We start from the raw sequence: 26,764 nt of genomic DNA, 5'->3' as shown, positions 1-26,764 counted from the left end.
ACTGTGTTTTTATCCACTTATAAGTAGGGATGGGTACCGAGCCCCGGTATTAAACGGGCCCCGGGGCTGAATTATTAAAGACCGTGATACCGTTAAGCTCCGACGTTATTGGTCTTTTTATCGGTACTGGAGACACGTAAAAAATATATCTCATATGTATTATTGCTACACAAACATTATATTGCTGTTTTAGTGTCGCCAACTCTGTTTCTAATACGCAAAAAGACTGCAAAATGCGTCTATGATTATTTTTAGTATTTTCGATCTTTCCAATCCAGACGAGAGATCTCTCTCTCCCGTCTGTGTGCGAGGGGGCGGGGCAGTTTACACATACGCAGCTGCTACATGCAGCAACACACACACACACGGAGGGGATGGCGGAGAGAACGCGCTCCGAGGTGTGGTTAAACTTTACCCGTCTCGATGTGGACAATGCTCGTTACCTAAAGTGCAATAAGAGTTTAGCATGTCAGGGTGGTAACACGAGCAATTTGTCTAAACATTTAGCAAAAGTGCACCACATTCAGACGGAGAAATGCACCGGGTTCTGGTAGCTCTGTAGCCCCATCCACGAGTAACGTTTCCACGTCAGGTATTATGTATGCTAGCAGCAAAAAATGGAGTTAACTCAATTATACAAACACGGGTTAATGATTAGAGGTAACTGAGTTATTTATTAAAGTTTCAGCTATTCTGTTTACAATTCTGTCATCAGATTACGTAATACGATTTGTTAAAACACTGTTGTTTCTTTTGATGTGAAATATTATGTATTTAATTTAATTTAAATAAAAAGCAATGTTAGTTTTGTTAACAATTTGTTTAGTTAGTTTACCTCATTTTCTTCTCCAAAAGAACCGATAAAAGTACCGTTAAAAGACCGGATCGATAAGCGGTATCGATAAAAGTAGTAGTACCGGTAAAACCTTAACGATATCCATCCCTACTTATAAGGCTATTTGTTTGAAAAACGATATCCAAATGATGCTTGGGTTCAAACTACACCTGCTCTCAAAGGGTTAAAAGTAGAGGTTGTCAGTTGATTATTGATGTGACATGTCAGCCGCAGAATATTGAGTTTTTCTTGTATCAAATCATCATCTTTTGTGATTAACCTTGCATCAGGGTTAGGGGGTTAGTAATACAGCAGCCCTGGGTCTCATTACGGCTACCGTTTTTGTACTTGATGAGGGGTTAGAAGGTTATGGTTACAGACCTTTTTATTGACAACATTACTCTAGAGCGCCACTTGTGTACAAACACATACACTTCAGAGTCCCTTTAACTAAACTCTTCTCTCCATCCCAGGTTTTTCTTGGACATAGCCTCTGACTCTCCGCCCAGCGACTCTGTGAACCACAGCCTGTCCTTCATCAGCGACGGCAATGTGCTGGCCCTCCACCGCCTGCTGTGGAACAACCAGGAGAGGATCGGCCAGTATCTCTCCAGTAACAGGTCAGGATAAAGGACTGTATGAAACACAACTGCGGTGTTCTATGATGTCTCAATTTACATACTTCTGTCTATACATTTGCTGTTTTGAGTGCATCCCAATGCGAAGTAAGGCTCATAACGATCATAGGGTTGAGTGTAGAGTGCTCTGGAACGCTGGAGCATGGATGTATAAAGAGAACTGGATACAACGTTGATACAGCATTCCTATGAAAGTTGCTCAGTGGCACATGAAGCCAAAATGGCCTGAATGTTGAGGGCAAAAGTACCCGTAAGTGGGACCATAGAGAGTGCGCACTTAAGTTTTCTTTCAGCCCCGCCTACAACCATCACTGCAGTCTCTGCTCAGTGAAATTAATGGCAAAGAACTCTGGATTAAGCTTTTACAGGATTGTACAACTTTTAATGATTTAAAGATCTATTCAAGTGTTCGTAGTAGTTGATTTAGGTTTCAAAATAATTCTGCTGATTTACAGACATCTCTTTCCTATGGAAGAGGATTAGGGCCACATGAATTTTTCTTTTTTGTTCTGAGAAAAGTCAGAATTCTGACTTTTTTTCTCAGAACTAATTTTTTTTTTTTTTTTGGGAGAAAAAAAGTCAGAAATACCGGTAACTGTAGAGAACCAGCTTCAGTGAGAGACTTACACATTGCAGTAGGCAACAATGGAGGACGTGAGTGAATTTCTGCGCGCCAGAGGGGTCCAAGAGGAAACCATATTGCAAATGGAAGAACAAAAGGTGAGTTATAAATATATAAGTGTGTTTTGAGCGTTGGTAAAAACAACGAAAAGGCGTTAGAATGTGAATGTGAAATGCAGACATTGATGAGCTAGCAGCAAGTGCATTAGCTTATATGCTATGGCTTCCCCCCCCATCTAATTCAGTAAATAATGGTTTAGTTCAGGGGTGTCAAACTCAATTTCATCACGGGCCACATTAGAATTATGGTTGCACTCAAAGGGCCGGTGGTAACTTTAAGACTATATAAATATACATAGATAAATATATATAATATATATAATATAATGTATTATTTAACAATATTTCCTCTGCATTGGATTATTATCGGATAGGGTAATAACTTCATAATTAACTGTCTGAAAGCAGAAGTCTAGGGCAAATAATTGCAAGTAATTTCAAGTCTCTTCAGTGCGCATCTCACAAAATGAGATGCATTGTGGGACATGTAGTTTATGGGCAACGTGCTCCTGTAAAGCGGCACGTAACCTTATAATAAACGTATTATATTCTTTGCAAGCTCTTGTGGGCCACATACAATGAGGTGGCGGGCCGGATTTGGCCCCCGGGCCTTGAGTTTGACACCCCTGGTTTAGTTAGTTGACACGCAAGTTTGTGCTTGTTGGAACAGTGACGACTAACCAAGAGCAACAGCCTGGTGGTTTTCATGTTTCTGTAGAGATTTCATTAAGTGTGTTTAACAAGGCAGCTAGCAGCTAGCTGACAATCAGAAGGCTATTAACCATACAAATAATCAAAATCTCAAACATCATCTCGTCTAGAATGGAGTAAGACAGTTGTGGTTGTGGGAAAAATGATATTGTAAAAAAATACACATTTTATGAAACAAGTCAGTGAGGTTAACAGTAAGAGTGTTTAACACTTTCTGGCTTTAAATTAAAGGTAGGATTTTTGTTCCTGCATATAAAGTGTTCCTGATAAATAAGATCAGTACTCCGTAATGGACACTTTTACTGAGCATATACTGTGTAAAATAGGAAGAAGAGTCTTAACCTTACAATATTTAAACAATGTATTTTCTTTTCTTTTTTGCAGATTAAAAGCAACGTTATTGTCTGATGTACGATTCAACTTCAACTGCCATATTACAACCCCTCCTACGAATACCAAATTGTCCTCTTTATATTCTGCATTACATCAGTTTGCTGCGCTGCTCACAACAATGCCTGCAGTGCCGGATTTGGATGACTTAATTAAACTATACTTCAGACTTTCCCTAAGTAACAAAGAAATACTTGCTATTTTGGCACATACTAATCACATTGTAATTAGTGTCCGAACATTAAAGAGAATTTGTAAAAGACTTAACCTGTTCAGGAGGAAGAACCAGTCTGACTTGGAGGAAGTGCTAGCTTTTGTACAGCATGAGATCATGACCAATGGACAGATGCAGGGATACCGTTGGCTACCTCTCCGTGCAATTCAACAGGGCCTTGTTGTGTCACAAGATAGCATAAAACGCATCATCAAACTGGTTGATCCACAAGGTGTGGAATTAAGACGAGCCCACCGCTTGAGAAGACGTCAGTACAGATGCAGAGGGCCAAATGCACTTTGGCACATGGATGGTTATAAGCTAAAGCCCTATGGCATTGCCATCAACGGCTGTATGGATGGTTTTAGCCACTATGTGTTATGGATGCAGGCCTATACCACAAACAGTGATCCTAAAGTAGTTGCAAGTTACTTTATCAAAACAGTTTCAGGTATAGGTGGATGTCCAGAGAGGATTCATGCAGACAGGGGCACGGAAAATGTTTCTGTTGAAGAAATGCAGATGTTTTTGCGAAGGAACCACCCAGACAGTTTTGCTGGGGAGAGAAGTTTCCTTTATGGAAGAAGCACAGCAAACCAGCGCGTTGAAGGATGGTGGGGTATACTCCGCAAACAGAGTGCGCAGTTCTGGATGAACCTGTTCCAAACTCTCCAGGAAGATGGGCACTTCACAGGAGACTTTTTGGACAAAAGTCTTATCCTATTCTGTTACCTTAATCTTGTTCAGGTAAAATATTTCATTTCCTTCTGAGATGAGTCATTAATAAAAGTAGTACGAGTAATAATAATATTATAATTCACTATGTTCGTGGACATTGCAGCAACCTCAGCCTCCATCTAGACAGGTAGAAGTTATGTCCGAAAGCTTCTTAAGACATCGTCTACATTTGCTCTGCTTTTTTTCTATGCAGGATGAACTTGATTAATTGGTCAACACCTGGAATTCCCACAAAATCAGACCAAGATCAACTGATGACACAGCATCTGGTCGGACAGTGATTATGTACTCATTCCCAGAGTTGCACAGTGCTGAGGATAGACTCAAACCTATTGCCATGGAGGAGGTCAATTTTTGTATGGAAGAGTGTACTTGAACTGTGTTGTCTACTCATGGCGGATAACGGATGGGATGATCCAGCAGATCCATTTACTGCAGCTGATCTATACATCCTGTTACGAGATGAAATACGACGACAAGTATTTGATTAAGGGTACATGTAGCGTACATGTCATTATGCAAAACACAAAATACTGTTCAGGACAAAACTTTGTGACCTTAAAAAATAAGTAATTATTTAGTCAAAAATGTATCAATAAAAATCATAGTCAATGGTATTGCATGTATCCCTTAAATGTCTCTCAGCAACACTATTTTCATTTTTTCAGTTTTTTAATGGTACTGTATGCCCCAAATCTGTGTTACATTTTTCTACATTGTATACACAAATCATTTACTATGTGTTACACAATGGTAACAACTGATTGCTAATTTTCACTCAGTTGCCAGATTATTTCATGTGCGCTCTAAAAACAGTAAGAGGCCAGTCATTAATATTGCCATGTAGTTTGCTGCAACTGAGACGGCCTTGCTTACACTGGGCAAACGTCCTCCTTTAAGAAAGGATAACAACGCCATTCGCTGACATAACAAACCTGCTAGTGCCATGTATTGGTGAATACAAATATCACTTTAGAATGACTCAGCATCAGAGCAGGTGAGTTTTTACTGTATTCCAGGTAACACAAAGCTAATGTGTGTACAAATGTAATAACACAACTAATATGTCCTTATTGATTGCCACATATGCATACAATAATGAACATGTTTTTTTTTTTCAGCATAACTCCATTGTTTTTACTAAGAATGTCTAATCACATTCTTGCAAAAGTGTAAGCACAAATTGAATGATTTAACCTATAGATACATCGTTCACACCTTTTTGCAAAACACATTAATTAAATGGATCAGATTGTCTTTATGCAGTAACACATTTTATTTATTTATTTCAATTACTTTGAGTATTTCAAAATGTGGTTACATTTATGTATTCTCGGAACTCAATGAAACAATGTAGCCGTAATAACCAGAGGTGAACAGACTTTGGGAAGCTTGGTTGTGAGTTCATATAGGAGCACATTGTATCCAATGCTGATACAATGAGTATGTCAGTGCAGTATTCATCATATGTTCTCAGTATTGATATACATCAGTCTTTTAACTGTATTCACCATAACATTGCAACCTAGTTTTGGCAACAAAAAAACAATTAACTTTATTAAGACAATAAAGGATACAATTTCTAGACAATTAAATACAAATTGAATATGTAAAAAAGGCATCAAGAATTCGAAGCATACATAAACATAATTTTAAATGGTAGTGTTCTTAATTAATTAGCAATTATTTTATCATTGTTTTTAATGCCAAATGACTAATTACTTTTCTCACATTAGTGTCAAATATGAATTACTATAAGATATTTTAGAAAAGTCTTGAATAACTATTGTAAAGCTTATTTATTCAATCACTTTATACCCATAAGAATAGGGAACTTTATCAACATTCAATCGAAGACCTGAATACAAATGTGGTGTAAGAAAATACATTTTATTCACAATGTAAATTTAACTTGCATTTCAATGTTAAAAGTAACATTTAACAAAACATGAGAATTCCGCACAAGGATGACCGGAAAATTACAGCCCTTTTGCATTGCTTTTTTTAAATTATTGGTTGATCCACAAGATGTGAAATATAGAAACAGAACAAATATCTGCCTGCATTGTGCCAGTGCAATAACAATTATTAAGGTATCCACAAATAAAAATAGGTTTAGATAGATAGGTTTTGTTGCACACAACAATGCCTGCAAAACAGATGTTGAGACTTAATACAACTTACCTTCAGAATGTCTTTCAGTATCAAAGCAATACTTGCAATCTTAGTAAAAAGCAAACAATTGTAATCAAAACTTCTCATAACTAAGATAACTGGTAGAAGACTAGTTGTGTGTGTGTGTGTGTGTGTGTGTGTGTGTGTGTGTGTGTGTGTGTGGTGTGTGTGTGTGTGTGTGTGTGTGTGTGTGTGTGTGTGTGTGTGTGTGTGTGTGTGTGTGTGTGTGTGTGTGTGTGTTGAAGAACCAACCAGTCCACATTTTAAGCATTATTTTAAGATTATGTCTTAATTACTTTTGACACTAGTATAAAATATGTTCTAAATAAACAAGTATGCTTTAAACAAGGCACTTGCTTTGCAACTTTATATTCCAGTCAATGGTCAGATAAGGGGTTAGCTACACATTCATGCTTTTATACAAGTCATTCACCTGGGTAAGTGGCATATCATTTTACAATTTACACAAAAAGTAAGAGGGAGCAATCAGTACATTGTATTTTACAACTGTTTCCATATAAGAACAATGAAGCATGCCACTGTTCTTGTTTGAATCCTTAAACATCTTAGCAGCATTAAAAGGTCTTGAATTACATGAACAAATTACATTTCTGTCCAGTAAGGTTTGTGTTGTGCAACTGGAGAATAATAGTCAATATGCAAGTTTGTTGTAGTTTGTGAACACACCACCAAGTTTGTGTAGTGAAAGATGGGCTCCCTTCTGGCTAGCTGGACTTCTATATAACTATTAAAGGTCCTGGTGAAGTGCTTCTTTTAGGTCCCAAATATACAGTATCTATAGCACACCATTGCTTGCAATTCTGCACAACTACTTCGAACATGAAAAACTCTTAACAGTTTGGATTGGTTTGGTTATTGTTGTTGGAGTCTAAACAATGTCCATAACCCACACATTGCTCTCAAGAACTGAATTGAATTCTGAACGGAAATCATAGCTGTCAGCTATGTGCAGAATATTCCCACGTGTGCGCAATCGGTCTTCTTGTGAACTCTGTCATTTTCTCAAATTCCACGTAGATGCTGTCTGTCACGATGAGATCAGATCCTGTGCAGAACCGTAGAAACTTCTGAAGTTTACTCTCATCTAGCTCTCCGATTAATCTTTTCAGATGATTTGCTACCTCCTTTTGGTTTGTAGTCAAATCAACATCAAATTTCAGTAGTTTGCAGACTTTTTTTGTGGTGGGTTGCAGGTCACAACCTCACATTCAATGATTTGTTTAAAATCTCTGCATCAGAAAAGGCAGTAATCATGTCAGGTAGGGTGTTTGCATGATGTACAGTGATTGTTAGTTGTTTCTCTGCCTCAAGTGGACTGGCGGGGGGGTGGGTGCTAGTGAATAAATACATTAATTTAAGTTTTCCGCACACTCGCAGGATTATCTCTGCAATGGAGCGAGCTTAAGTTTCACTTTCGATTGCATGATATAGCCCAGCGCAACACCTACGTCACACATGTTGCCACTTGTTTGTACCATTTTCAGGCGATTTGTAATCTGTTCTAGAAATACGATGTTTTTAGGATTGCAAGAAGCATATAGAACAAACAATGGATGTATTTTATGAACATTTATCCCACTACAAAAAAAGCCCAGGCGAGCCTAACATGTGAAAATATGGCTTAGACCTCAGAGAGTTAAACTTGGGCCTGCGACCATAGTGTTACCGCATTTTGTTTTGAAAAGCCACAGCGGAGGTTTGTGTCGTACTACATGCGGTGTATTTTGCACATCTCTCAGTAGCCAACGATCTGTGAGTCTGTTGGCTCGGACACAAACTCCGTAATAAATGTAGTTTACATTTCATAAGAGGTGTAAAACCTGTGAGCATTTTAAATCGCATTTGAACTCAATGCTTATATAATCTGTAGTTGTATTTGTATTGTTGATTTATTGTGTGAACGAGGCGATATACAGTAGAGAAGGTTAAGCTGTCATTATTAGGCTGTTTTGTACTGATGGAGTGGTAAGCAGGCCTATTGTTTTTGGATATTTGTGAGTCAGGTGGTCCGTGAGTGTTTTTTTATTGGTTAAGTGGTCCTTGGTATGAAAAAGTTTGAGAAACACTGCGCCAGTGGATTGTCAACGGGGGGAGCCTCGCTGCGGGGAAATTATACAGATGGCTAGTCCGCCCCTGAAAAATCTCACGACCCCCACTTTGGGAACCCCTGCTTTAGGTGATATTCCATCAGGAAAAAATTGTGTCTTTCCTGTTTCAAGGATTTCATTCAAACCAGCATTAGTTGATAGTTTAATTTGTCTAGTGCCACCTCCTTGTTTTGCCCTTACTTGTTTGGTTGTGTTAGTGTCATTGTGAATCAAGCCTATTTCAATATTTCTTGTGGCTTTCAGCTTCTTTGTCTGTGTTTTTCTTGTTTCTGTACCTGATGCGTTTCCTTGAGAACTTTCCGATCTCAGTGTAATTTTTTCCCTCAGTCTTTCATAAAGGTCTTTTTTTCGCTTTGATGTGGGCTTTTTACTTCTACAATAATTAAAGATGGCAATTCGGTCTCCGTTGGAGGGGATGTATTTTTGAAGAGTGGCATTATCCATAAGACCAATGACGTCGCTGTCAATCTGCAAAGAAGAAAGAAAAGAAAAGAAAACACAATCAAGTTTGTGCACATTGTATAACTATTGTCAACCCTTCTACATCGTGTATATAGATATATACTATTTTTGCCATTTCGCAGACCAAATCAGTCCTGTTCATAATACAAAACATTCATTAATTTTCAGAATATTAACTTAAAAAGCCAGTTTTTGCCATGATGGTACTGTTGTCACTTTGTTAGAAAAAAACTGAAACTGCTAGTTTCCCTGTTTACCCTAAAGTTTATAACCTTCACATAAGTATAACCCTTAAAAGTGTTTTTAACTTGTTCCAAGAGGCAAATAAATATGATTGTGGACATCAGTTCGATGCGTAACATTCTTTTAAGACCAGAGTAGTTACACTCAGTAACGTTAGAGACTGACATGATACGCAGCAACACATACTAGATAAAATTACCAACATTGTCCTGCTGTTTTAATCCCCTTCAGACAGTACAGCAGGATTCATATTCATATGCTGATAGTTCTGTGATTGTGGGGTAAAAGGACAATGGCCCAATGGACAATGGTAACGATGCTACAGTACCGAGAGGGGTTATACTGGGCGAATGTTGGGTATATATAATTAGCAACTGCCTCCTTGCGTTGTACTTTGACCACTGATCTCTAAACTGTTACAGGCAAAATTATTTGAAGTAATGACGGCAAAAAAAAAGAAGTTTGGGCGATATGTTTTTCCCCGCCAGGCAGGTAGCTGTCAGGCTCTCAGCTAGCTGCTAGCTGCCTTGTTAAACACACTTAATTAAATCTCTACAGAAACATGAAAACCACCAGGCTGTTGCTCTTGGTTAGTCGTCACTGTTCCAACAAGCACAAACTTGCGTGTCAACTAACTAAACCATTATTTACTGAATTAGAATAAGCCATAGCATAAGCTAATGCACTTGCTGCTAGCTCATCAATGTCTGCATTTCACCTTCACATTCTAACGCCTTTTCGTTGTTTTTACGAACGCCCAAAACATACTTATATATTTATAACTCACCTTTTGTTCTTCCATTTGCAATATGGTTTCCTCTTGGACCCCTCTGGCGCGCAGAAATTCACTCACGTTCTCCATTGTTGCCTACTGCAATGTGTAAGTCTCTCACTGAAGCTGGTTCTCTACAGTTACCGGTATTTCTGACTTTAAAGTCAGAATTCTGACTTTAAAGTCATAATTCTGACTTTTTTTCCCCCAAAAACAATTATATTTTTTTGTTCTGAGAATAAAGTCAGAATTCTGACTTTTTTTTCTCAGAACAAAAAAAATACATTTCATTTGGCCCTAATCCTCTTCCGTACTTTCCCAATGTAAGTCAATTTGGAAAGGTTTTTGTGTGCGTCACAGACTAACACGAAAGTTGTAGTACCGCCGTTAAGACACTAAGAAAAGTTGCTTCATTGCCCGGCTCACTTCCTGGGGTCTTGCACTGGACATTTGTCACCCTAAACGAGCGCAATCTTGGCTACAAAACGTAAAGTACACAACCAGCCACAAGTACGGCTGCTACAGTAAATTACATTGGTATACAAAAATAAGTCACACATTTACATATTTTTTACACTATTCAAGCTGTACCACTTGAAGGCATAGCAGCGGTAGAAGTTCACACAAAGTATAATTGTTCACAATGCACAACACAGCACTGTACTAAGAAGTATCCAAATGGAGACAGAATAATTATTTACCACTACTTCATCACATAATTACCGTTAAATGATTCATTCTGATGTCATTTTCAGGGACCACAAGGCTGTAGGTCGACGACCCTTTGACAAGATGGCCACCCTGCTGGCCTACCTGGGCCCTCCTGAACACAAACCTGTGGCCGACACCCACTGGTCCAGCCTCAACCTCACCAGCTCCAAGTTCGAGGAGTTCATGACCAGGTAACAGATCAGCCTTCATCCGTCCCTCAAAACAAGCGAGTCCCTCCTGCTGAATACCCACTCGGCCTCATTTCATCCTCGAGCCGGATTCATTTAATTTACATGTAGGGCTCAAATAAGCTAACTTATTGTGATAGGAGTGTAGTTGTGTGCACTTAAAAAACCCTTTGTGGGAAGTGTGTCTTAATCCTATTCCCACCTATTGCCTCATCGCTTGATTAAATTATTGTGGCTTTGATTCATAAAAATGTCTCCCTTGTTACTTTTCCATTTTCACATTATTCTCCGTTGCAGCAGAGGCAGTTCTTTGTCATATTTTGACTCTAAATCCAGCTTTTCAATGTCATATTTCACCAAATAGCTAAATTCTGCATTGCATTCTGACTGAGAGCTATACAAAATCAGTTTTGGATGTTTATTTTATATTTTGTATCAAATCATTGCCATAAAGGAAATAAAGCTGGCTTTGCAGCTGCTAAATGCTGTGGCTCTCTGAGACGCACTGTAGCTTTATGATGACCTTTAAAATTGGCTTCATGGGTTTATTTTATATTATATCAATATTTTATACTTTCGCTTTAATAGATCCTGATTTGTGATAAAACATCACTTTATCCAAAGCTCTTGTTAGTAAATGAAGGTTGACTGATCCTATCGTCTCTGTCCTGCAGGCACCAGGTTCATGAGAAGGAGGAGTTCAAAGCCTTAAAGACCCTCAACATCTTCTACCAGGCAGGAACCTCCAAGACCGGCAACCCAGTCTTCTACTACGTGGCCCGCAGGTAGGCGTCATCCATCTTCTGCACTGAGTGTCAGGTATCGCCTGGTTCTCTGAGGTTTCTACTCAGTAACAGATCCTTTGAAATATGCCTATTACTTTTCAATCTTGCATTATCAGCTTCCTTCATTGTCATGGAGATGCATCTGTCAACAGCATGTGGGCTGAGTCATGTTGAACTGGAAAACAAAGTGGAACTGGAGTTTTTATTTTATTATTTCTATTGTCCTAGTTAGACCTCTAATCCTATATTCATTCCAGTTTGGATCATGAAAAACCTTTAGGGTTAGAAAAACAAGAGCATTAAGTCTGACTTTAGTTTGTTTCTAAATGTCCAATCAAGCTTCAACCTATGTTTTTTAATTTTGTATTATTATTTTATTTAGGTGGTTTTGGGTTGCAATGAAGTTTAACTGAATCTTTGTGACGATAAGTCCTACTGGAATTCTACAAAATGATTTTTATTTTATTTAAAAATTGAAGCACGTGCTTGTGGATCTTTTGAAATGTGAAGCAAATGGACAGTTTAACCTCTCATATGACTGATTGTTTATGCGTTTACTCTTTGTCTTGTGACTTGAATGAAAGAAAGGCACTGTGTGATAATTCAAGGCCCTGATTTAAGGCGGATTTTCACCACGCTGGTGGCAGTTAAAATGTGAAGCTGGATACACACCTGGATTCATCTCAATGGCCACAAATAACCTTCCCTTGCCTTTCTTTTTCTTTCTTTGGAGGGATCATTCTGAAACATGTTTGTCCTATGGTCGCAGCGTACTGTGAAAGAGAATCATTTGAATCATTAGCCTGGAAATCCCCCAGGAAGAAATTCCATAAGCATAGTCTGACTTACCCGTCAGCCTAACAACTTTTTTGAAAGTATTGTTTTGTTTGAGTACATACATTTTGCGTAACTACTACACGTCATTATACTTAACATAAGTCACTTTTAGTTTAGCGGTGGTGACCTGCTTGGTTGTTTTAGCCTCAGATGTAAGCCATTTACTCCTGGAATTTCATTCACACTTCTACAATTATAAAAGTGGTGATTAGTGGAGATTATCCTATTAAACACAATTTGGCAGTATCATAAACGTGCGTTTGCCACAAATCCTTTTTTGTGCAAAATGTAGAAAGTCCAATGGAAAAATACAATTGCTTTTTTGACGAGGGAGTCCTTGCAATGCTATGTCATAAAAAATGCCTCATCACTGCGCCACTCTATGGCTTTATAGTAAGAAAAGCAGCACCAACAGTCACAGCTTATTCAATTTGATTCAAATAAACAACATATTTTACAAAACAGTTCTTGTCTTTGCAGATACTGTATGTTGATAGACGGCTTTGAAGTAGTATTACATCATAGAGGATTCATTGCATTGCACTGTTGTAATTCATTGAATTTCTGATTTATTTCTTTATTACATTTCCATTGCAGGCAGTAACACCTATAACCATTCCATGAATTTGTATTTGAATGTTTGCAACTAGCCCTTTATTGTCACCACTGTTTTTTCGTATTTTGCTGTGTAGACTTTACTACTCTGAGACAGAGTTTGAATAGGGTGTAATTGAGTGTTATGTAATGTATACAATCAAGTTTTGAATGGCTAACAGGGCTAATTGAGCACGAGCATCACTATTATAAAGAAAGCATAGAGCACAGCAGTCTGAGTGCAAGCATTATACTGAGATCTTGTCATGTCGTACATGTTGAGCTAAAAAAAGGCAGTAATAGTCTCAACAGTTGTTTGTTTTTACGAAAAATGTACGTTCTAAATTGAGTAACTTGGTCAGACATTCACTGTCCAGAATAATCCTAAAATAAGTGTTTTGGTTCAGAAGAATGCTGTTGTCATGATTAACACAGTCAGGGTGACAGTTTCTCGAGTCTCCATGACGAGTCCGAGACATTTATTCCTCGAGTTAGAAACTTTGGGCTTTCTCGTCGTCTTCGCTGTCGTTGTTGTTGTGCTTGTGTGCGCGGAGAAGCCATCCAAACTTGTGGTGGATGTTAAGACAAACACCCCGTGGTCCTCAGATCCATTTGAGCCTCTTCTGTCCTGATACATTCCTGTCTCAAAGAGAGCCGATTTGCCCTGGTAGCTAGACGTGACCTCCTCAGTCCTGGCGGGTGATGGACCATCATGCCCTTCACCTCTGCTTTCGACCCAGAGTGGGGGCTCTGTGAACAGAGCAGAGTGCCCCGCTGTGGCCTGATGGCTCTGCCCGCAGATGGGTCTCGTAAAACAGGGGCAGCCTAAGATGGTTGCAGGGCTGTGCTCCGCCCATGTTAGGAGCTTCGTCATGTTTTCCTCTTCTTCACAAGCCCAAGGGTTATCCCCAAGAGTCATCAACTGCAGCCCCGTCAGCTTCTCAAATATCCCTTCTGACAACGAGGAAAAGCCGTTAGCGTGCAAATAGAACTTGGCCAGCCTCGGCAGACGGTCCAGAGAGCCAGGCAGGATCTGCACCAGATAGTTATGTGACAAATCCACAATCTGCAGGTTGTGTGGCATGTTGGTGGGCACAGTCCAGAACCTGTTGTGGCTGAGGTTGAGGGATTGGAGACTGGGCAGCGTGTTGTTGATGAAGACCACCCTCTCCAGCTCGTTGCCCGACAGGTCCAAGACCTTCAGGTTCCAGTGATAGGCTGTGCTGTTCTTGTCCAGCGAGCGCAGGTGGTTCCCCGCCGCTCGGATGTCCCACAGAGAGCGAGGCAGGGCGGGGGGGAGGGTGTCAAGCCGGTTGTAGGACAGGTCCAGCGTGCGGAGGTGGGCATAGTGGGTGAGCTGGCTCTCCAGACCCTGCAAGCTTAAGCCAGAGTGCGATTTAAAATGAATACATGTATACACACACAGTCAAGTTGACTTTTTTCAGAATTTATTTTTGTTATTTTTAGAGAGAAAAGTAAGAAAGAACATTATATTACCATACTAATCATAAAGGCAACTTAGCTCTAACCTTTGCTGATCAAAATATAAAAGTGTTGTGAATATATGAAATGCTAAACTGTAGTCTATGAACTAATATGTTATGACTCTGTAGTGTCAGTTAACCAGCAATGTCAACCTCAAGTTTGCTCATTTTAACATTGCTAACAGCAACACAAACGGCTCAATAGAAGCACTCGCATTGCTTCCCCACTGCAGATTTTGATTTAGCATCCTAACACCTTACATTGCAAGTGTGAGAAAGTGAATGAGATTGTGAGTCATGTCAGAGGCGTAGACAGATCATTAGCTGCGATAGCTTCATGTTTGTTTCCTGCCGACACCTTCAGAGCACCATGGTTTAGCCGATATAGCTAGCTTGCAAGCACTGTTGATCAAATGAGAGACAAAAGAAGTACTAGAAGAAGGAATAAGGAATTTGCTTTGGTGTATAATGATGCATACTTGGGGTACTAAACAAGCAAATAAAGAACTATTAAAAAAGCAAACTATTAACTAATGTTAACTAAATCTATTTTGAAATACAACTTAAAAAAGAGACAAATATTTTTAAGAAATAAAAATAAACCATTAAAGTAAGTACAATAGAATCTGACAAACTACTGTAAAGTATGTAATAATTTAATTGGTGGCCTATAATCATCACTTCACCTGACAAGCTGTCGTACCATATACACACTGGCCAAATATCCCTTATTGTTTACCTTTAACCCAATCCTCTTTTAGAAAAGATTAGGCTTTAGTTGTGTTAGTGTACCTTCCGTTGCACAGTAACTGTCGCAGAGCAGGACTGTAACCAGATCACCCTTCAGAGCTGCTTACCTATTGAAAGAGAGGTTGAGGAAGCGGATGTTGTGCTGCAGACCAGGCGGTAGCTTGGTGAGGCCTCGAGAGGAGCAGTCCACCACGCGGTGTCCCCGGCTGCAGGAGCACACCGCGGGGCAGATGGAGTGCACCGGGCCCCCCCCCAGCACACACAGCAGCAGGAAGAGCAGGGAGGCAGAGCACACAGCCATGGTCAGGGCTCTACAGAGGAAGAGAAGGGTCAGAATGAAATGTGATAAGATAGGCACTGTAGACAAATATGTAATGGGTATGTATTATGGTCACTCCAATATTATAGATTGCTTAATCTAAATTCTTAGTACTATTTTGTTATGGCAGCCGGTTTGAAGCTCTGCCAGTGGGACAGGAGCTCTGAGTGCTGCAGTGGAACTCATTTCATTCAGGGCGATAACATCACTCGGTGTCCACAACTGCAGATGTTGTGATCTGCAAACTAAAGGTCCATGTGTGTCTGGGATTTCAAAGACAGCACCGTGGAATACCCTTAACATTTGTTCCAGAAACGTCCTCTGTCAGAGCGCTGCATTTATTAGCCAGTGATGGCAGTGGGTGCTCTGCTGTGACTATATTCTCTCGTGCTTTTGATTAAATGTTGTAGTATTACTTTTATTAATGTGTCCATGCGATACTAAAAGCTTAAATCTGCCTAGTGACAGAGCAAGGGAGTCGATCCAAAAGAGCCAGCACTATATTACATGTTGGTTTACTGCATTAACAACAATCAGAATGTTCCGGCTCTCCGCTCAGGTGCATGTGTGTCGCGTGTTTATCGTTATCGTCCCGTTTCAAATCACTCACCTCATCCTTCTTAGTGTTTATCTGTCATCTCTCCTCTCCTCCTGTCGTCTCGTACCGCTGTAGGGTTTTTTTCTCTTTGTGCTTTATTGGTCGCTGTTGGAAGGTCTAAATCTTTTTTCTCTGGCACTTATTGATGTGGGTAGTGTGGCCCTTAGCATGCTTTCTGCATGTGCCGGCCTCTTTTCTGCTCCCCGCTCTGCAGGACCCTGATGCAGCTGGAGGTTTGGGATAGGAGAGGGGAGAGGGGGGGGGGGGAAGAGAGAGGGAGAGAATTGCAGCAGCGAGTCAGCCCACTGCTGATGAGGCAAGCTGTGTGTGTGTGTGTGTGTGTGTGTGTGTGTGTGTGTGTGTGTGTGTGTGTGTGTTTGCTGTGTGTGTGTGTGTGTGTGTGTGTGTGTGTGTGTGTGTGTGGTGTGTGTGTGTGTGTGTGTGTGTGTGGTGTGTGTGGTTGTGTGTGTGTGTGTTGTGTGTGTGTGTGTGTGTGTGTGTGTGTGTGTGTGTGTGTGTGTGTGTGTGTGTGTGTGTGTGTGTGTGTGTGTGTGTGTGTGTGTGTGTGTGTGTGTGTGTGTGTGTGTGTGTGTGTGTGTGTGTGTGTGTGTGTGTGTGTGTGTGTGTGTGTGTGTGTGTGTGTGTGTGTGTGTGTGTGTGTGTGTGTGTGTGTGTGTGTGTGTGTGTGTGTGTGTGTGTGTGTGTGTGGTCACAATTATCTCAGCCATTGAAAGTGTTAATATTGCATTTTAGGAAATGTAGTACATGCTATAGCAGATTTTCGACATTAATAAATACTCACTTAAGTTCAGACATATTGTTAGAAAATATATTGTTATACATAAAAGATTACAAAATAATTGAAGAGCAATCGAAAAGAGCAGGACGACACTCCAGGTTTAAGGTTTCCTGCCCTGTACTCTCTGATACGAGGACTTGGTTGTAATTGTATTCTTAATCAATGAATATGGTAATTGCTGTTGGTACATTCATCAGTAAAATGTACCATGAAGTATGACTATCAAATGAGCTTAGCTAAAGTAATTACACAAAGTGAATGGAGTCGCAGTCATGTTGTTCAGTTTGTGTTTTTCCAACCACTTTTGATTTTTTTTTTCCATAGTAAAAGTATTTTGAGGCGACCGGTTAAAGTACAGCTTTAGAATGACTTGCAACCTGGAAGTGCGTTTTAAATGTGACAACCAAAACCACTGGGAGACGAGACAGAACCCAAATGAACTCGGCTCCTTTCTTGCCTCACATTCAGAAATGATCTCCAAATACAATAACACTTCTTTATTATTTTATATACAAAATATACATTTACATACTCTTTATTAAAAGGTTTATGATAAGGATCATTACCAACATGCAAACAAACAGGAAGACCTAACAACTTGATTAAATACATGTACATACTCTTCTCATGACTCACATCGTAGAAATACACATGATAACCACATAAGCACAGTATTAACATAAGAAACCAACAAGGGCTGCACAATTCCATCGTAATAAGTGCTAGTGCAATATTCAAATCTCAGTAGGCACACTATGTTACAGGCAAAATATGTGAAATATAAATATACATCATAGCAATTATTTTAAATGTATGTTGCAATGATTATCAGGATAATGATGCAAAAATGAACAAGCTCTCCAATAACATAAATCATATTGCAATATCAGTCTAACTAAATGCAATTTTGTGTGTGTGTGTGTTTTTTTATTATTTCCAAATTGTGCAGTCATACCATTAACCCATGATCTCATCCTATACTTTGACCCTTTTCTAATGGGTCAATATTTGCAAATTAAATTATAATTAACTGTAATTGTTGTTTGTTCTCCCCACCACATACTGTCACCTTCTGCTTTACCAGCACCTGCGAGAAAAGAAGAAAAGGGGCCTACATGCGCCTTTTATAGAAAATGTTCTCTCCAGAAGTGTTGGAATAAATGCATTTTAGATTTATACTCTTTAGGTGACATTTTTACAGGGTGATAAAGACAATACAGCAGGGGTCTGGTGTCAGAATCCTTGAAGGGGTGATGGGGAGAGGCACATTATTTTTGCTGATAACAAAAAATAAGAGCCTGGTTGGCTAGCAGTAAAGTGTACAATAGTCTGACTTATGACTCTAACACTGCCCTGTGCATTACACAGGGTTGAGCATTTGTCAATAACAAAAAAAAAACATTTGTTTTATCATAGCGCTTTTTTTCCCTCCACTTTTTGCAGTGGAGATCTAGATAAATATGACTTCTCGTCATGATTTCCCCAAGCGATCAGTTACAGTAGTTTCCTGTTTTCTCATTCACAGTTACTGCTGCCTAGAAACCAAGAATAACGACAGTGTTTGGGGATGTGTTGCTAACTTCACGCTTTGTTGCCCAACGTCATCAATCAGTTTTCACAGCTTCAGATAGAGTGGGAGGATCTGCTACATTTTCTTCATTTTGTATTGCAACCTCTGAATTGTTGTTTGTGATGGCCGTGTCTTTTGTTGGCGAAGAGGTCAGGTTTTCAACAGTCTTTGGAGGGTCTCCTGTGCTTTCTATTTCTGGAACAGCAACCCCATTGCTTTCTTGTACATCATTCCCATCCCCCTCTCGACCAAATGTACTACCTTTATTTCCAAATGTAGTACCTTGTGTCATGTCTTTTAACTCCTCATCAGTTTCTTGGAGTAAGGACAACCTCTTGGACAGTCTCTCAGGCAGGAAGCTGGAAAGAGAAATCCGGTTAGATGACCTCAGCGTTACCTGGCCATTGTCAGCTCCGTCCTCAAGAAATGGTGAAGGACCGGCCCAGTCTCTAGTTGTAATCTGCTGCTTCTGAAGCTTACGTTTCTTTATCAAAATTACCAGGAATCCTACCATCATGAATACCAGTGCCCCGCCTATCAGCCCAGCCACTGCTTTACCATGGGGTGCTTGGTTTTTTGACTTTTCTTCTGGAACCTCTTCACCTGCCTTGGTGATGTAGATGACTGGTTTCTTTGTGGTGGCCATTGAAGTTTTGTATCCTGTGGACTGCGTAGCATCACCACTTCTGACTGTACTTGTAGATGTGTTTGTAGATTGGTCTGTAGATTGGTCTGTAGATTGGTCTGTAGATTGGTTTGTAGATTGGTTTGTAAATTGGTTGGTAGATGGGTTTTCAACAGGCTCAGTAAATGTGGTTGTAGTAGAGTTGGGGTTTGTAGACCATGTTGGACGTGTAAATGGACGGGTCGTTTTGTCAGTGGTGAATTGCCTTTGGCTGGAACTGCTTGACATTGACAGTGTCCCTATGGTTGTAGTTGGAATGCTAGCGTGACTGGTTGCATCCGTTGTTTCTGATGTTGTGAAACTAGGGTGAATTTCTGTTGTGGATTTCATGCCTACTGTTGAGCTGTTTGACTGAGACCATGTGGAATTGGTTGGAATTGATGATGTTGGAATACCTGGAAAGAAAGTCTTAGAAGGCGTCGTTGGAGATGTCTGCAGTGGAGTTGTAGCTTTTTCCTCTGTTGTATTTATATCAGTTATGGAGGTTGGATTTAAGCTGGAAACTTCCTGTGATGTCATCTTGTCCTGAGCGAATGTATTTTGCGTAACCGGTGTTCCCGTCATCACATTAGTGGAGTTGTACCTCTGACCAGATGTCACTGTGCTGCTTGCCGTCAGTGGCAGCAGCACTGTGAAGATTAGGCATACAGAATTGACCGTCATTGTTTTCTTCAGGCTTCTTGCTGGTTGCTGTGTCTTGAGCTAGAACAGAGGAAGTCATTTTGTCAGAGGTGACAAGAGTACAATCTGAAGCAGTTTTGAAATATATAATATTTCAGTGTTGCAGCGTTTCCTCAAAATGCAACTCTAAATGGGCATGTTTTCAACGTTACATACAGGGTGTATTTAAAGATTCCTCTGACTCACGGTCGTTTTTTTCCACTGGTCCTAAGATACATTTTACAACATTAAAGTATCTTAAATTAAATGATATTCTCTGTTTAATCAAGATAATAAGTGTCGGCTTTGACAATAAAAACATTCTTATCTTCCTTAGTTTTCTTTCATCCTCTTCATTTTCAACCATCGCTCCAAGGCACTTTATTTGTGATAAGTATCACTAAGTTGTCACATTGTAAATATATACAAGGTGTCTGAATAGATTTTTTTAATCTTGGCTCTGTTTCAATTCACTTCTCTGTAGACACTTTTCCCCTATTTTTAGCTCCAGCAACAACCCAGGTGCTCCAGATATATGTTGGACCTGAGGCAACATTTAAGACATTACATTATAATTCAGATGATTAAAATGTACTTACCAATGACTTTACACAGATGAGCTCTGTAACCCGTTAGCCGTGTTGCTCCAGGATGTTATCAATTGAAATAGTTATAGGATAATATGGTGTTGCCAGTAGGCAGGATGGCCTTGAATGAAAAAAGGAACTAAGGGCATGAAACCCTCCTCTTCTCAAACGCTGACTGATTCTTGCCTCACTTACAGGAAGTGTGACATTTGAAACTGGTTCCTTTATTCTGTCTGTCTGATGTGCTGTACATGACTTTTGTTCATGTTTGACACCAAAGCCTGTTTTTTGTTGAAATTACCAGAATAATATTTAATATGAATCTGCTATGTGGTACCTTAAATGTAATTATCTCCCCAAAAATTACATTTACACATGTTCTATACCTTATGGCCTGGTTGCACATGCTATTTATGTACTTTCAACCGTTACATTCACATTAACCCGTGCATGTCCAATAATGTAGACCAGGGGTGTCAAACTCAATTTCATCGTGGGCCACATTAGCATTATGGTTGCACTCAAAGGGCCGGTTGTAACTATATAAATATACATATATAAATACATAATTTATATGAAATAATGTATTATATTATATTTTTGCCTCTGCATTGGATTTTTATCGGATAGGGTAATAACTTCATAATTAACTACGTCTGAAAGCAGAAGTCTAGGGCAAATCATTGCAAGTCTCTTCAGTGCGCATGTCACAAAATGAGATGCATTGTGGGACATGTAGTTTATGGGCAACATGCTTCTGTAAGATAAGATAAGATGGACCTTTATTAATCCCCGTGGGGAAATTCAGTAGTTTAACAGCAACAGGGTAAGATTGAAAAACAGGACAGCACAGATTCACACAGATTAATAAAATTAAGGATAAATCAAAGATAAAAAAAAAAAATGATAAATAACTATAAAATAAGAAATTAATTAAAATGAACATATATAGATATACTGTAAAGTAGCATGTAACCATATAATAAACTTATTATATTCTTTGCAAGCTCTTGCGGGCCACATAAAATGAAGTCGCGGGCCGGATTTGGCCCCCGGGCCTTGAGTTTGACACCCCTGATGTAGACAAAGAAACCAATAAAGCTAGGTTAATGCTTGCTGTAATGTTCCCGGCCGATGGTGCACTTAAAGCGTCCAGACACTGTTAATTGTCCATTAGTTGTGCACTTCCAAATTATTGTAACTAGTATATGAAATACTGATAAAAGCGTATCACTTAAATGTATAAGATAAGTTATTAGTAACAGAGATGCAGCAATTGTATTGGCCAATTCAAATTCACATTTTTGTTTAAGTCTGAGCTGCTGATTCCTCTCTTATAACCAGCATACACACACGTCTTTTTTAACACTATTTTCAGTGTATAATTTAATTGTATGTTCATACATATCAGAGAACAATCAGAGAAAATATTATTCTATATTGTATATCTGTATGTAGGCCTATTATAGAGTCAAACATGTATCTATCTAACACTGCATTTATCTAGTTATTTACACAAAGCTATTAATGAATCGCTATCTTTTTTCAATAATTAAAATACCTGCATTATATAATATATAACATTTGTTCTGCTTACCACACCTTCACTACTTCAGTATATACTATCCTACTCATCATTTCTTACAATTACGCCTCATAGCTTATTTTTAAACACACATAAAATGAATATTGACGTATTGACTTAAATCACAAATATTGATTTGAAACCTAAGACATTGTGGTGTGCAAAAACCAATTTATTGAAACCTGAAATAGAACAAGCTCTGTTTCTTATGCACACATGTTACATAAGAACACTAGTATTAGAAACTGCAGTACAGGTACAAGAGCATGAACAGCTTAACACACAGAGGACTGTTCAACAAAGATTTGTGAAAACAACCAGGACTTTTAACATATATTGTTCCCAACTTTCTGATCATCATTTGACCTCGTCAAATCTAGGAATAGGATCTCTTTGATACTTTGAAATTGGGTTGATCTATTTGTTGTTGGTTTACCTTCATGTCTGTTTCATAAATGTATTGTGTCCACTAATTTATGTACCCAAAACAGAGACAAATCAAACTGTTATACAGTAAATGTTGAAGTTACTAAGCGTAGAAAATAAGAAGCATATCAGGTTAAATGTTTAAAAGTTATACAAAACTCATAATCCTTAATAATATACACCTTACTCTTTAAAAAAAAAAAAAAAAAACATTTCTTGTGTCCGACACTTAGCTGAACGAGATGACTTCTTTGTATACAGAATTGTAAAACCCCTTAAAGCAATTTAATCATGTTGGTCTAGATACTTAAAATGTAATTGACTTGACTTATAAAGTCTTTTTATATACCATTTAAAAAATGGTATATACATTTTGGAAAGATTCCCATGGAAGCTTCATACATCAAAATGTATACACATTACTATCACTTCGTACTGACCAAAACTTTAGAGTAAAACTTCTAATTACCCAACACTGATATTGTCAGAATTGTAATCTTCCTGATGGTAATTTAAAAGTAAAACATTTCCAGTAAGGGTACTGTCAACCTGGTATTCTATAAGCCTTGCATTTTACTGAGGTTTAAGTAAAGTTATGTGAGGGAAATAAACTGGAGAAATAAACTGAGCTGAACTGACTGGTTGCTGTTTGTCTAAATGACGTGTGGGCCTGGGGATTACCAATGTGGGGTGACCTCCTCACACAACAAGGGGCATGTCCTCTAAATCCCTTGGAACCTCCAGACTGGAGTACCTGGAGCTGGTGCTCTGCATCTGACTGGTATTCTCTTGAGGAAGTAAAGCCACTTGTTCTGCCCCAGCCTCTTCGCTTGCCTGCCTCTCTTCCTCCATCTTGCCCTCTTCTTTTATCTCCTCGAGCATGACACTGGAATCACAAGGCCCAACAAGTCCTCCGTCCTCCGACTGGACAACATCCCAGTAGCCCGCACCACCGGAGTGTCTTGGGGCATAATGTCGGCGCTGAAGGATGTAGACCTGGCATGCCAATACCACAACAGCCACTAGCAGGCAGACAATCAGCCCCCCTGCTGAACCTATAGCAATCAGACCCATCTCTGTGTCGATCAGGCAGTCGGCACGGGTGCCATTCATGTCGATTTCAGGTGGGTTTGTGTAGCCATTGGTAGCGAGGCTGGGCTCCACAGCAGTGGTCAAGCTGCTTTCTTGACTTTCTCTTGCGTGCAAATTTGGATGCGTGGTTGAAAGGTCGGTAGGGCAGAGCAGCAGCTGGCTGAGCAGTAGAAACAGCCAGAGAGAGGTTTTGGTGCCTTCCATTGTGCTGGGAAATTAAAAGAAGAAATGTTTCCCAACATTCACAATATGCGCCTTGACTGTTTTAAGGTGAATGCAAAGGGACTGAATCACAGTTTGTTATGAAAAAGCAACTTCTTACATAATGTCATTGCAAAAAATTCAGACAAGAAATAATTGTTTTAAATCATTTAAAAAATATGATATTGTATCGTCAATACTTACTTGGAGTAGTCTTATGTGAAGGTCTTGTTGAGAGATGGTTTGAGACAGCAGCAGCTGACAGACTCTTGATAAGCTCTGAACTCACTTCCTGACCCTCTCTGGGTCTTTTCTGGTCAGGTTATTTTGGTGCCTCGTTCTTTTCACAGATGCTGAAGAGCTCTTTCAAAAATCGAAAGACAAAATTGAAATGAAGTTTCATTGGTGTATAATTATTGTGTGAGAGCAATTTTAAGCAAGCTTTTGTGTACATAACCATTCCCCAAAAAAAAAGCATAATTTACTACAAAATGCCTGACCTTGAACTGTTTTGACTGAGTTTTTTTATTCTCCTTTCTTTAGGTTCAAAACAGGCCAGATCAATGGGGACCTGCTCATCTACCATGTCCTCCTCACTCTCAAACCCTACTACGCTAAACCCTACGAGATAGTAGTAGATTTGACCCATGTAGGACCCAGCAATCGTTTCAAGACCGACTTCCTGTCCAAGTGGTTCGTGGTCTTTCCCGGCTTTGCCTATGAGAATGTAGCAGCTGTCTATGTGTACAACTGCAACACCTGGGTGAGGGAGTACACAAAGTACCATGAGCGGCTACTGACAGGCCTGAAGGGCAGCAAGCGGCTCCAGTTCATCGACTCTCCAGCTAAACTAGCCGAGCACATTGAACCAGACCAACAGAAGCTGCCTGCGGCCACGCTGACCCTGGAGGAAGACCTTAAAGTGTTCCATAATGCCCTCAAGCTGGCCCATAAAGACACAAAGGTCTCAATAAAGGTGAGGATATTTCCAGCAGTAAGACTGAAAAAATTGGTTTGTACAATCAGTTGAAATTTGAGCATTGGGTTTTCTTTAACTACATATGTTTTCTTGCTGATCAGGTTGGCTCGACAGCAGTTCAAGTGACCTCAGCCGAGCGGACCCGTGTTCTCGGCCAGCCCGTCTTCCTCAACGACGTCTACTACGCCTCAGAGATTGAGGAGATTTGCCTGGTGGACGAGAGCCAGTTCACCCTCACCATGGCCAACCAGGGCACGCCGCTCACATTCATGCACCAGGAATGCGATGCCATCGTCCAGTCCATCATCCACATCAGGACACGATGGGAGCTGTCACAGCCTGACTCCATCCCACAGCACACAAAGATTAGACCAAAAGATGTTCCTGGTACTCTGCTTAACATCGCCCTGCTGAACCTTGGCAGTTCAGACCCCAGTCTCAGGTCAGTACTGCAAGCCATACAGAGTCATTCTAGAGTTTTGTGAGGAGTTACCTCACCAGCTTTATAGAAAAAAATACTGCGTTTCGCACTTCTCTTAAAAAGGTTTAACACCTCTGACTTGTTGTTCATCCAGGTCTGCGGCTTACAATCTACTGTGTGCTTTGACCTGCACATTCAACCTAAAGATAGAGGGCCAGCTGCTGGAGACCTCAGGCCTCTGCATCCCAGCCAACAACACCCTCTTCATTGTCTCCATCAGCAAGACTCTGGCTGCCAATGAGCCCCATCTAACGCTGGAGTTTCTGGAGGAGTGCATCTCGGGCTTCAGCAAGTCAAGTAGGTCCACCTAAAGCAGCTACTGGCGGACATACAGCCGGTCACCGTATAACTCTTAACCGTTTTACTATTATCAAAACAATCTTGAGATCATATGGGTTTCTGAACTTTTACTTTTTCAATACAAGCATAAAAATATTGGTGTCATATTAAACTAGAAAAATTCAAAATCCATCTGTACCGACCATTTAATGGTTAGGAGCAGAGGTCGCGTTAACCGAATATTTTCCGTCTATTTTTTAACAATGATGGAAAAATCTGAAAGCAGTCCGTCATTTTGACAGATTAGAACAAACTCGGAACAGCGCCAAAGTTTCCCCCGCAGCGAGGCTCCGGTGTTATGCCGTGTTATGCATGCCCGCCAAATTATACCTTTTCCAAACCTATAACTTTGCTGTACAAATCATTGACATTTCTGTGAGTTTTGGCTTTACGCTGTGCGCGCACCCGCGAGGTGCAGTGGGCATGCATAACACGGCGCTAACAGTTCACGAGCGTGCGCCCCCCGTTGATAGTTCACGAGGGTGCTCCCCCCCCCCCCCGTCAGAGTTGTGTAAAGGCCGACGGGCAATACTGGATTTTGACGGAAATTTGACGATAAAAAGTCTAGCGCAACCTCTGGTTAGGAGACTCACAAATATCAAAGGTTAGGTAACATTTTGGCAATGGAGAAACTGGCATGGGCTTAAGATTTCTGAATGAAATGGGTTCCATAAGTACCCACCAGCCTCCCCTTTAAAGATATGCCCATTTTATGCTAATCCCATGCACTTTGGGGTGATATAAATGTGTTTCCATCCAATTGCCGAAAAACGCATTTCTGCATTAAGACTTTTAAGATTGTGTTCCCTAAGGCCTCATCCTCATTTGGAGTAAAGTACATTTTTTCATGAAAAGTGAGTACCATGTGTTAATAATAAAGTGTATTGATAAGTGTTGTCCTGTTGCAGGTATTGAGCTGAAGCATCTCTGCCTGGAGTACATGACACCCTGGCTGCTCAACCTCGTCCGTTTCTGTAAGCACAACGACGACGCCAAGCGCCAGCGCGTCACCGCCATTTTGGACAAACTCATCACCATGACGATCAATGAGAAACAGATGTATCCCTCTATCCAGGCTAAAATCTGGGGCAGCCTGGGCCAGGTGA

The 26,764-nt window shown here is 40.0% G+C and overlaps 3 protein-coding genes across 4 annotated transcripts in view; 1 reads left to right on the top strand and 2 right to left on the bottom strand.

Moving 5' to 3' along the window:
* LOC117471140 (neurofibromin-like) overlaps positions 1 to 26,764 on the top strand; it is an 82,868-nt gene that overhangs the window by 37,222 nt on the left and 18,882 nt on the right. Inside the window, 7 exon segments of the mRNA XM_034115941.1 lie at positions 1,309 to 1,455; positions 10,744 to 10,890; positions 11,562 to 11,672; positions 24,403 to 24,835; positions 24,940 to 25,280; positions 25,414 to 25,616; positions 26,567 to 26,760. Of these exon segments, the coding sequence (XP_033971832.1) occupies positions 1,309 to 1,455; positions 10,744 to 10,890; positions 11,562 to 11,672; positions 24,403 to 24,835; positions 24,940 to 25,280; positions 25,414 to 25,616; positions 26,567 to 26,760 (1,576 nt within the window).
* On the bottom strand, positions 13,114 to 16,486 carry omgb (oligodendrocyte myelin glycoprotein b). The gene is made up of 3 exons (XM_034115940.1): positions 16,267 to 16,486; positions 15,445 to 15,648; positions 13,114 to 14,482 (listed from the first exon to the last, which is right to left on the bottom strand). Exons 1-3 carry the CDS (start codon positions 16,269 to 16,271, stop codon positions 13,507 to 13,509), a joined length of 1,185 nt encoding a protein of 394 aa, XP_033971831.1. The 5' UTR covers positions 16,272 to 16,486; the 3' UTR covers positions 13,114 to 13,506.
* On the bottom strand, positions 17,534 to 20,671 carry LOC117471138 (uncharacterized protein YBL113C). Of its 2 annotated transcripts, XM_034115938.1 has the most exons (3): positions 20,568 to 20,671; positions 19,402 to 20,010; positions 17,534 to 19,353 (listed from the first exon to the last, which is right to left on the bottom strand). In XM_034115938.1, the coding sequence occupies exons 2-3, from the start codon at positions 19,969 to 19,971 to the stop codon at positions 18,658 to 18,660; spliced, it is 1,266 nt and encodes a 421-aa protein (XP_033971829.1). In that variant the 5' UTR covers positions 19,972 to 20,010; positions 20,568 to 20,671; the 3' UTR covers positions 17,534 to 18,657. The 2 variants fall into 2 exon arrangements, with proteins under 2 accessions (XP_033971829.1, XP_033971828.1); XM_034115937.1 differs by having other exon boundaries at positions 17,534 to 20,010.

The sequence above is a fragment of the Trematomus bernacchii genome, unplaced genomic scaffold (genome assembly GCF_902827165.1).
Source record: "Trematomus bernacchii unplaced genomic scaffold, fTreBer1.1, whole genome shotgun sequence".
Classification (NCBI taxonomy): Eukaryota; Metazoa; Chordata; class Actinopteri; order Perciformes; family Nototheniidae; genus Trematomus; species Trematomus bernacchii.
Note: the sequence above shows the minus strand (reverse complement) of the source record. Positions and strands in the feature narration are given on the sequence as shown.

Coding starts and splice junctions, on each gene's coding strand:
- omgb (XM_034115940.1), bottom strand. Junction 14,483..15,444: donor CTCAACCTCTCTTTCAATAG/GTAAGCAGCTCT, acceptor CTCTGGCTTAAG/CTTGCAGGGTCTGGAGAGCC.
- LOC117471138 (XM_034115937.1), bottom strand. CDS start 19,971: ATGACGGTCAATTCTGTATGCCTAATCTTCACAGTGCTGCTGCCACTG.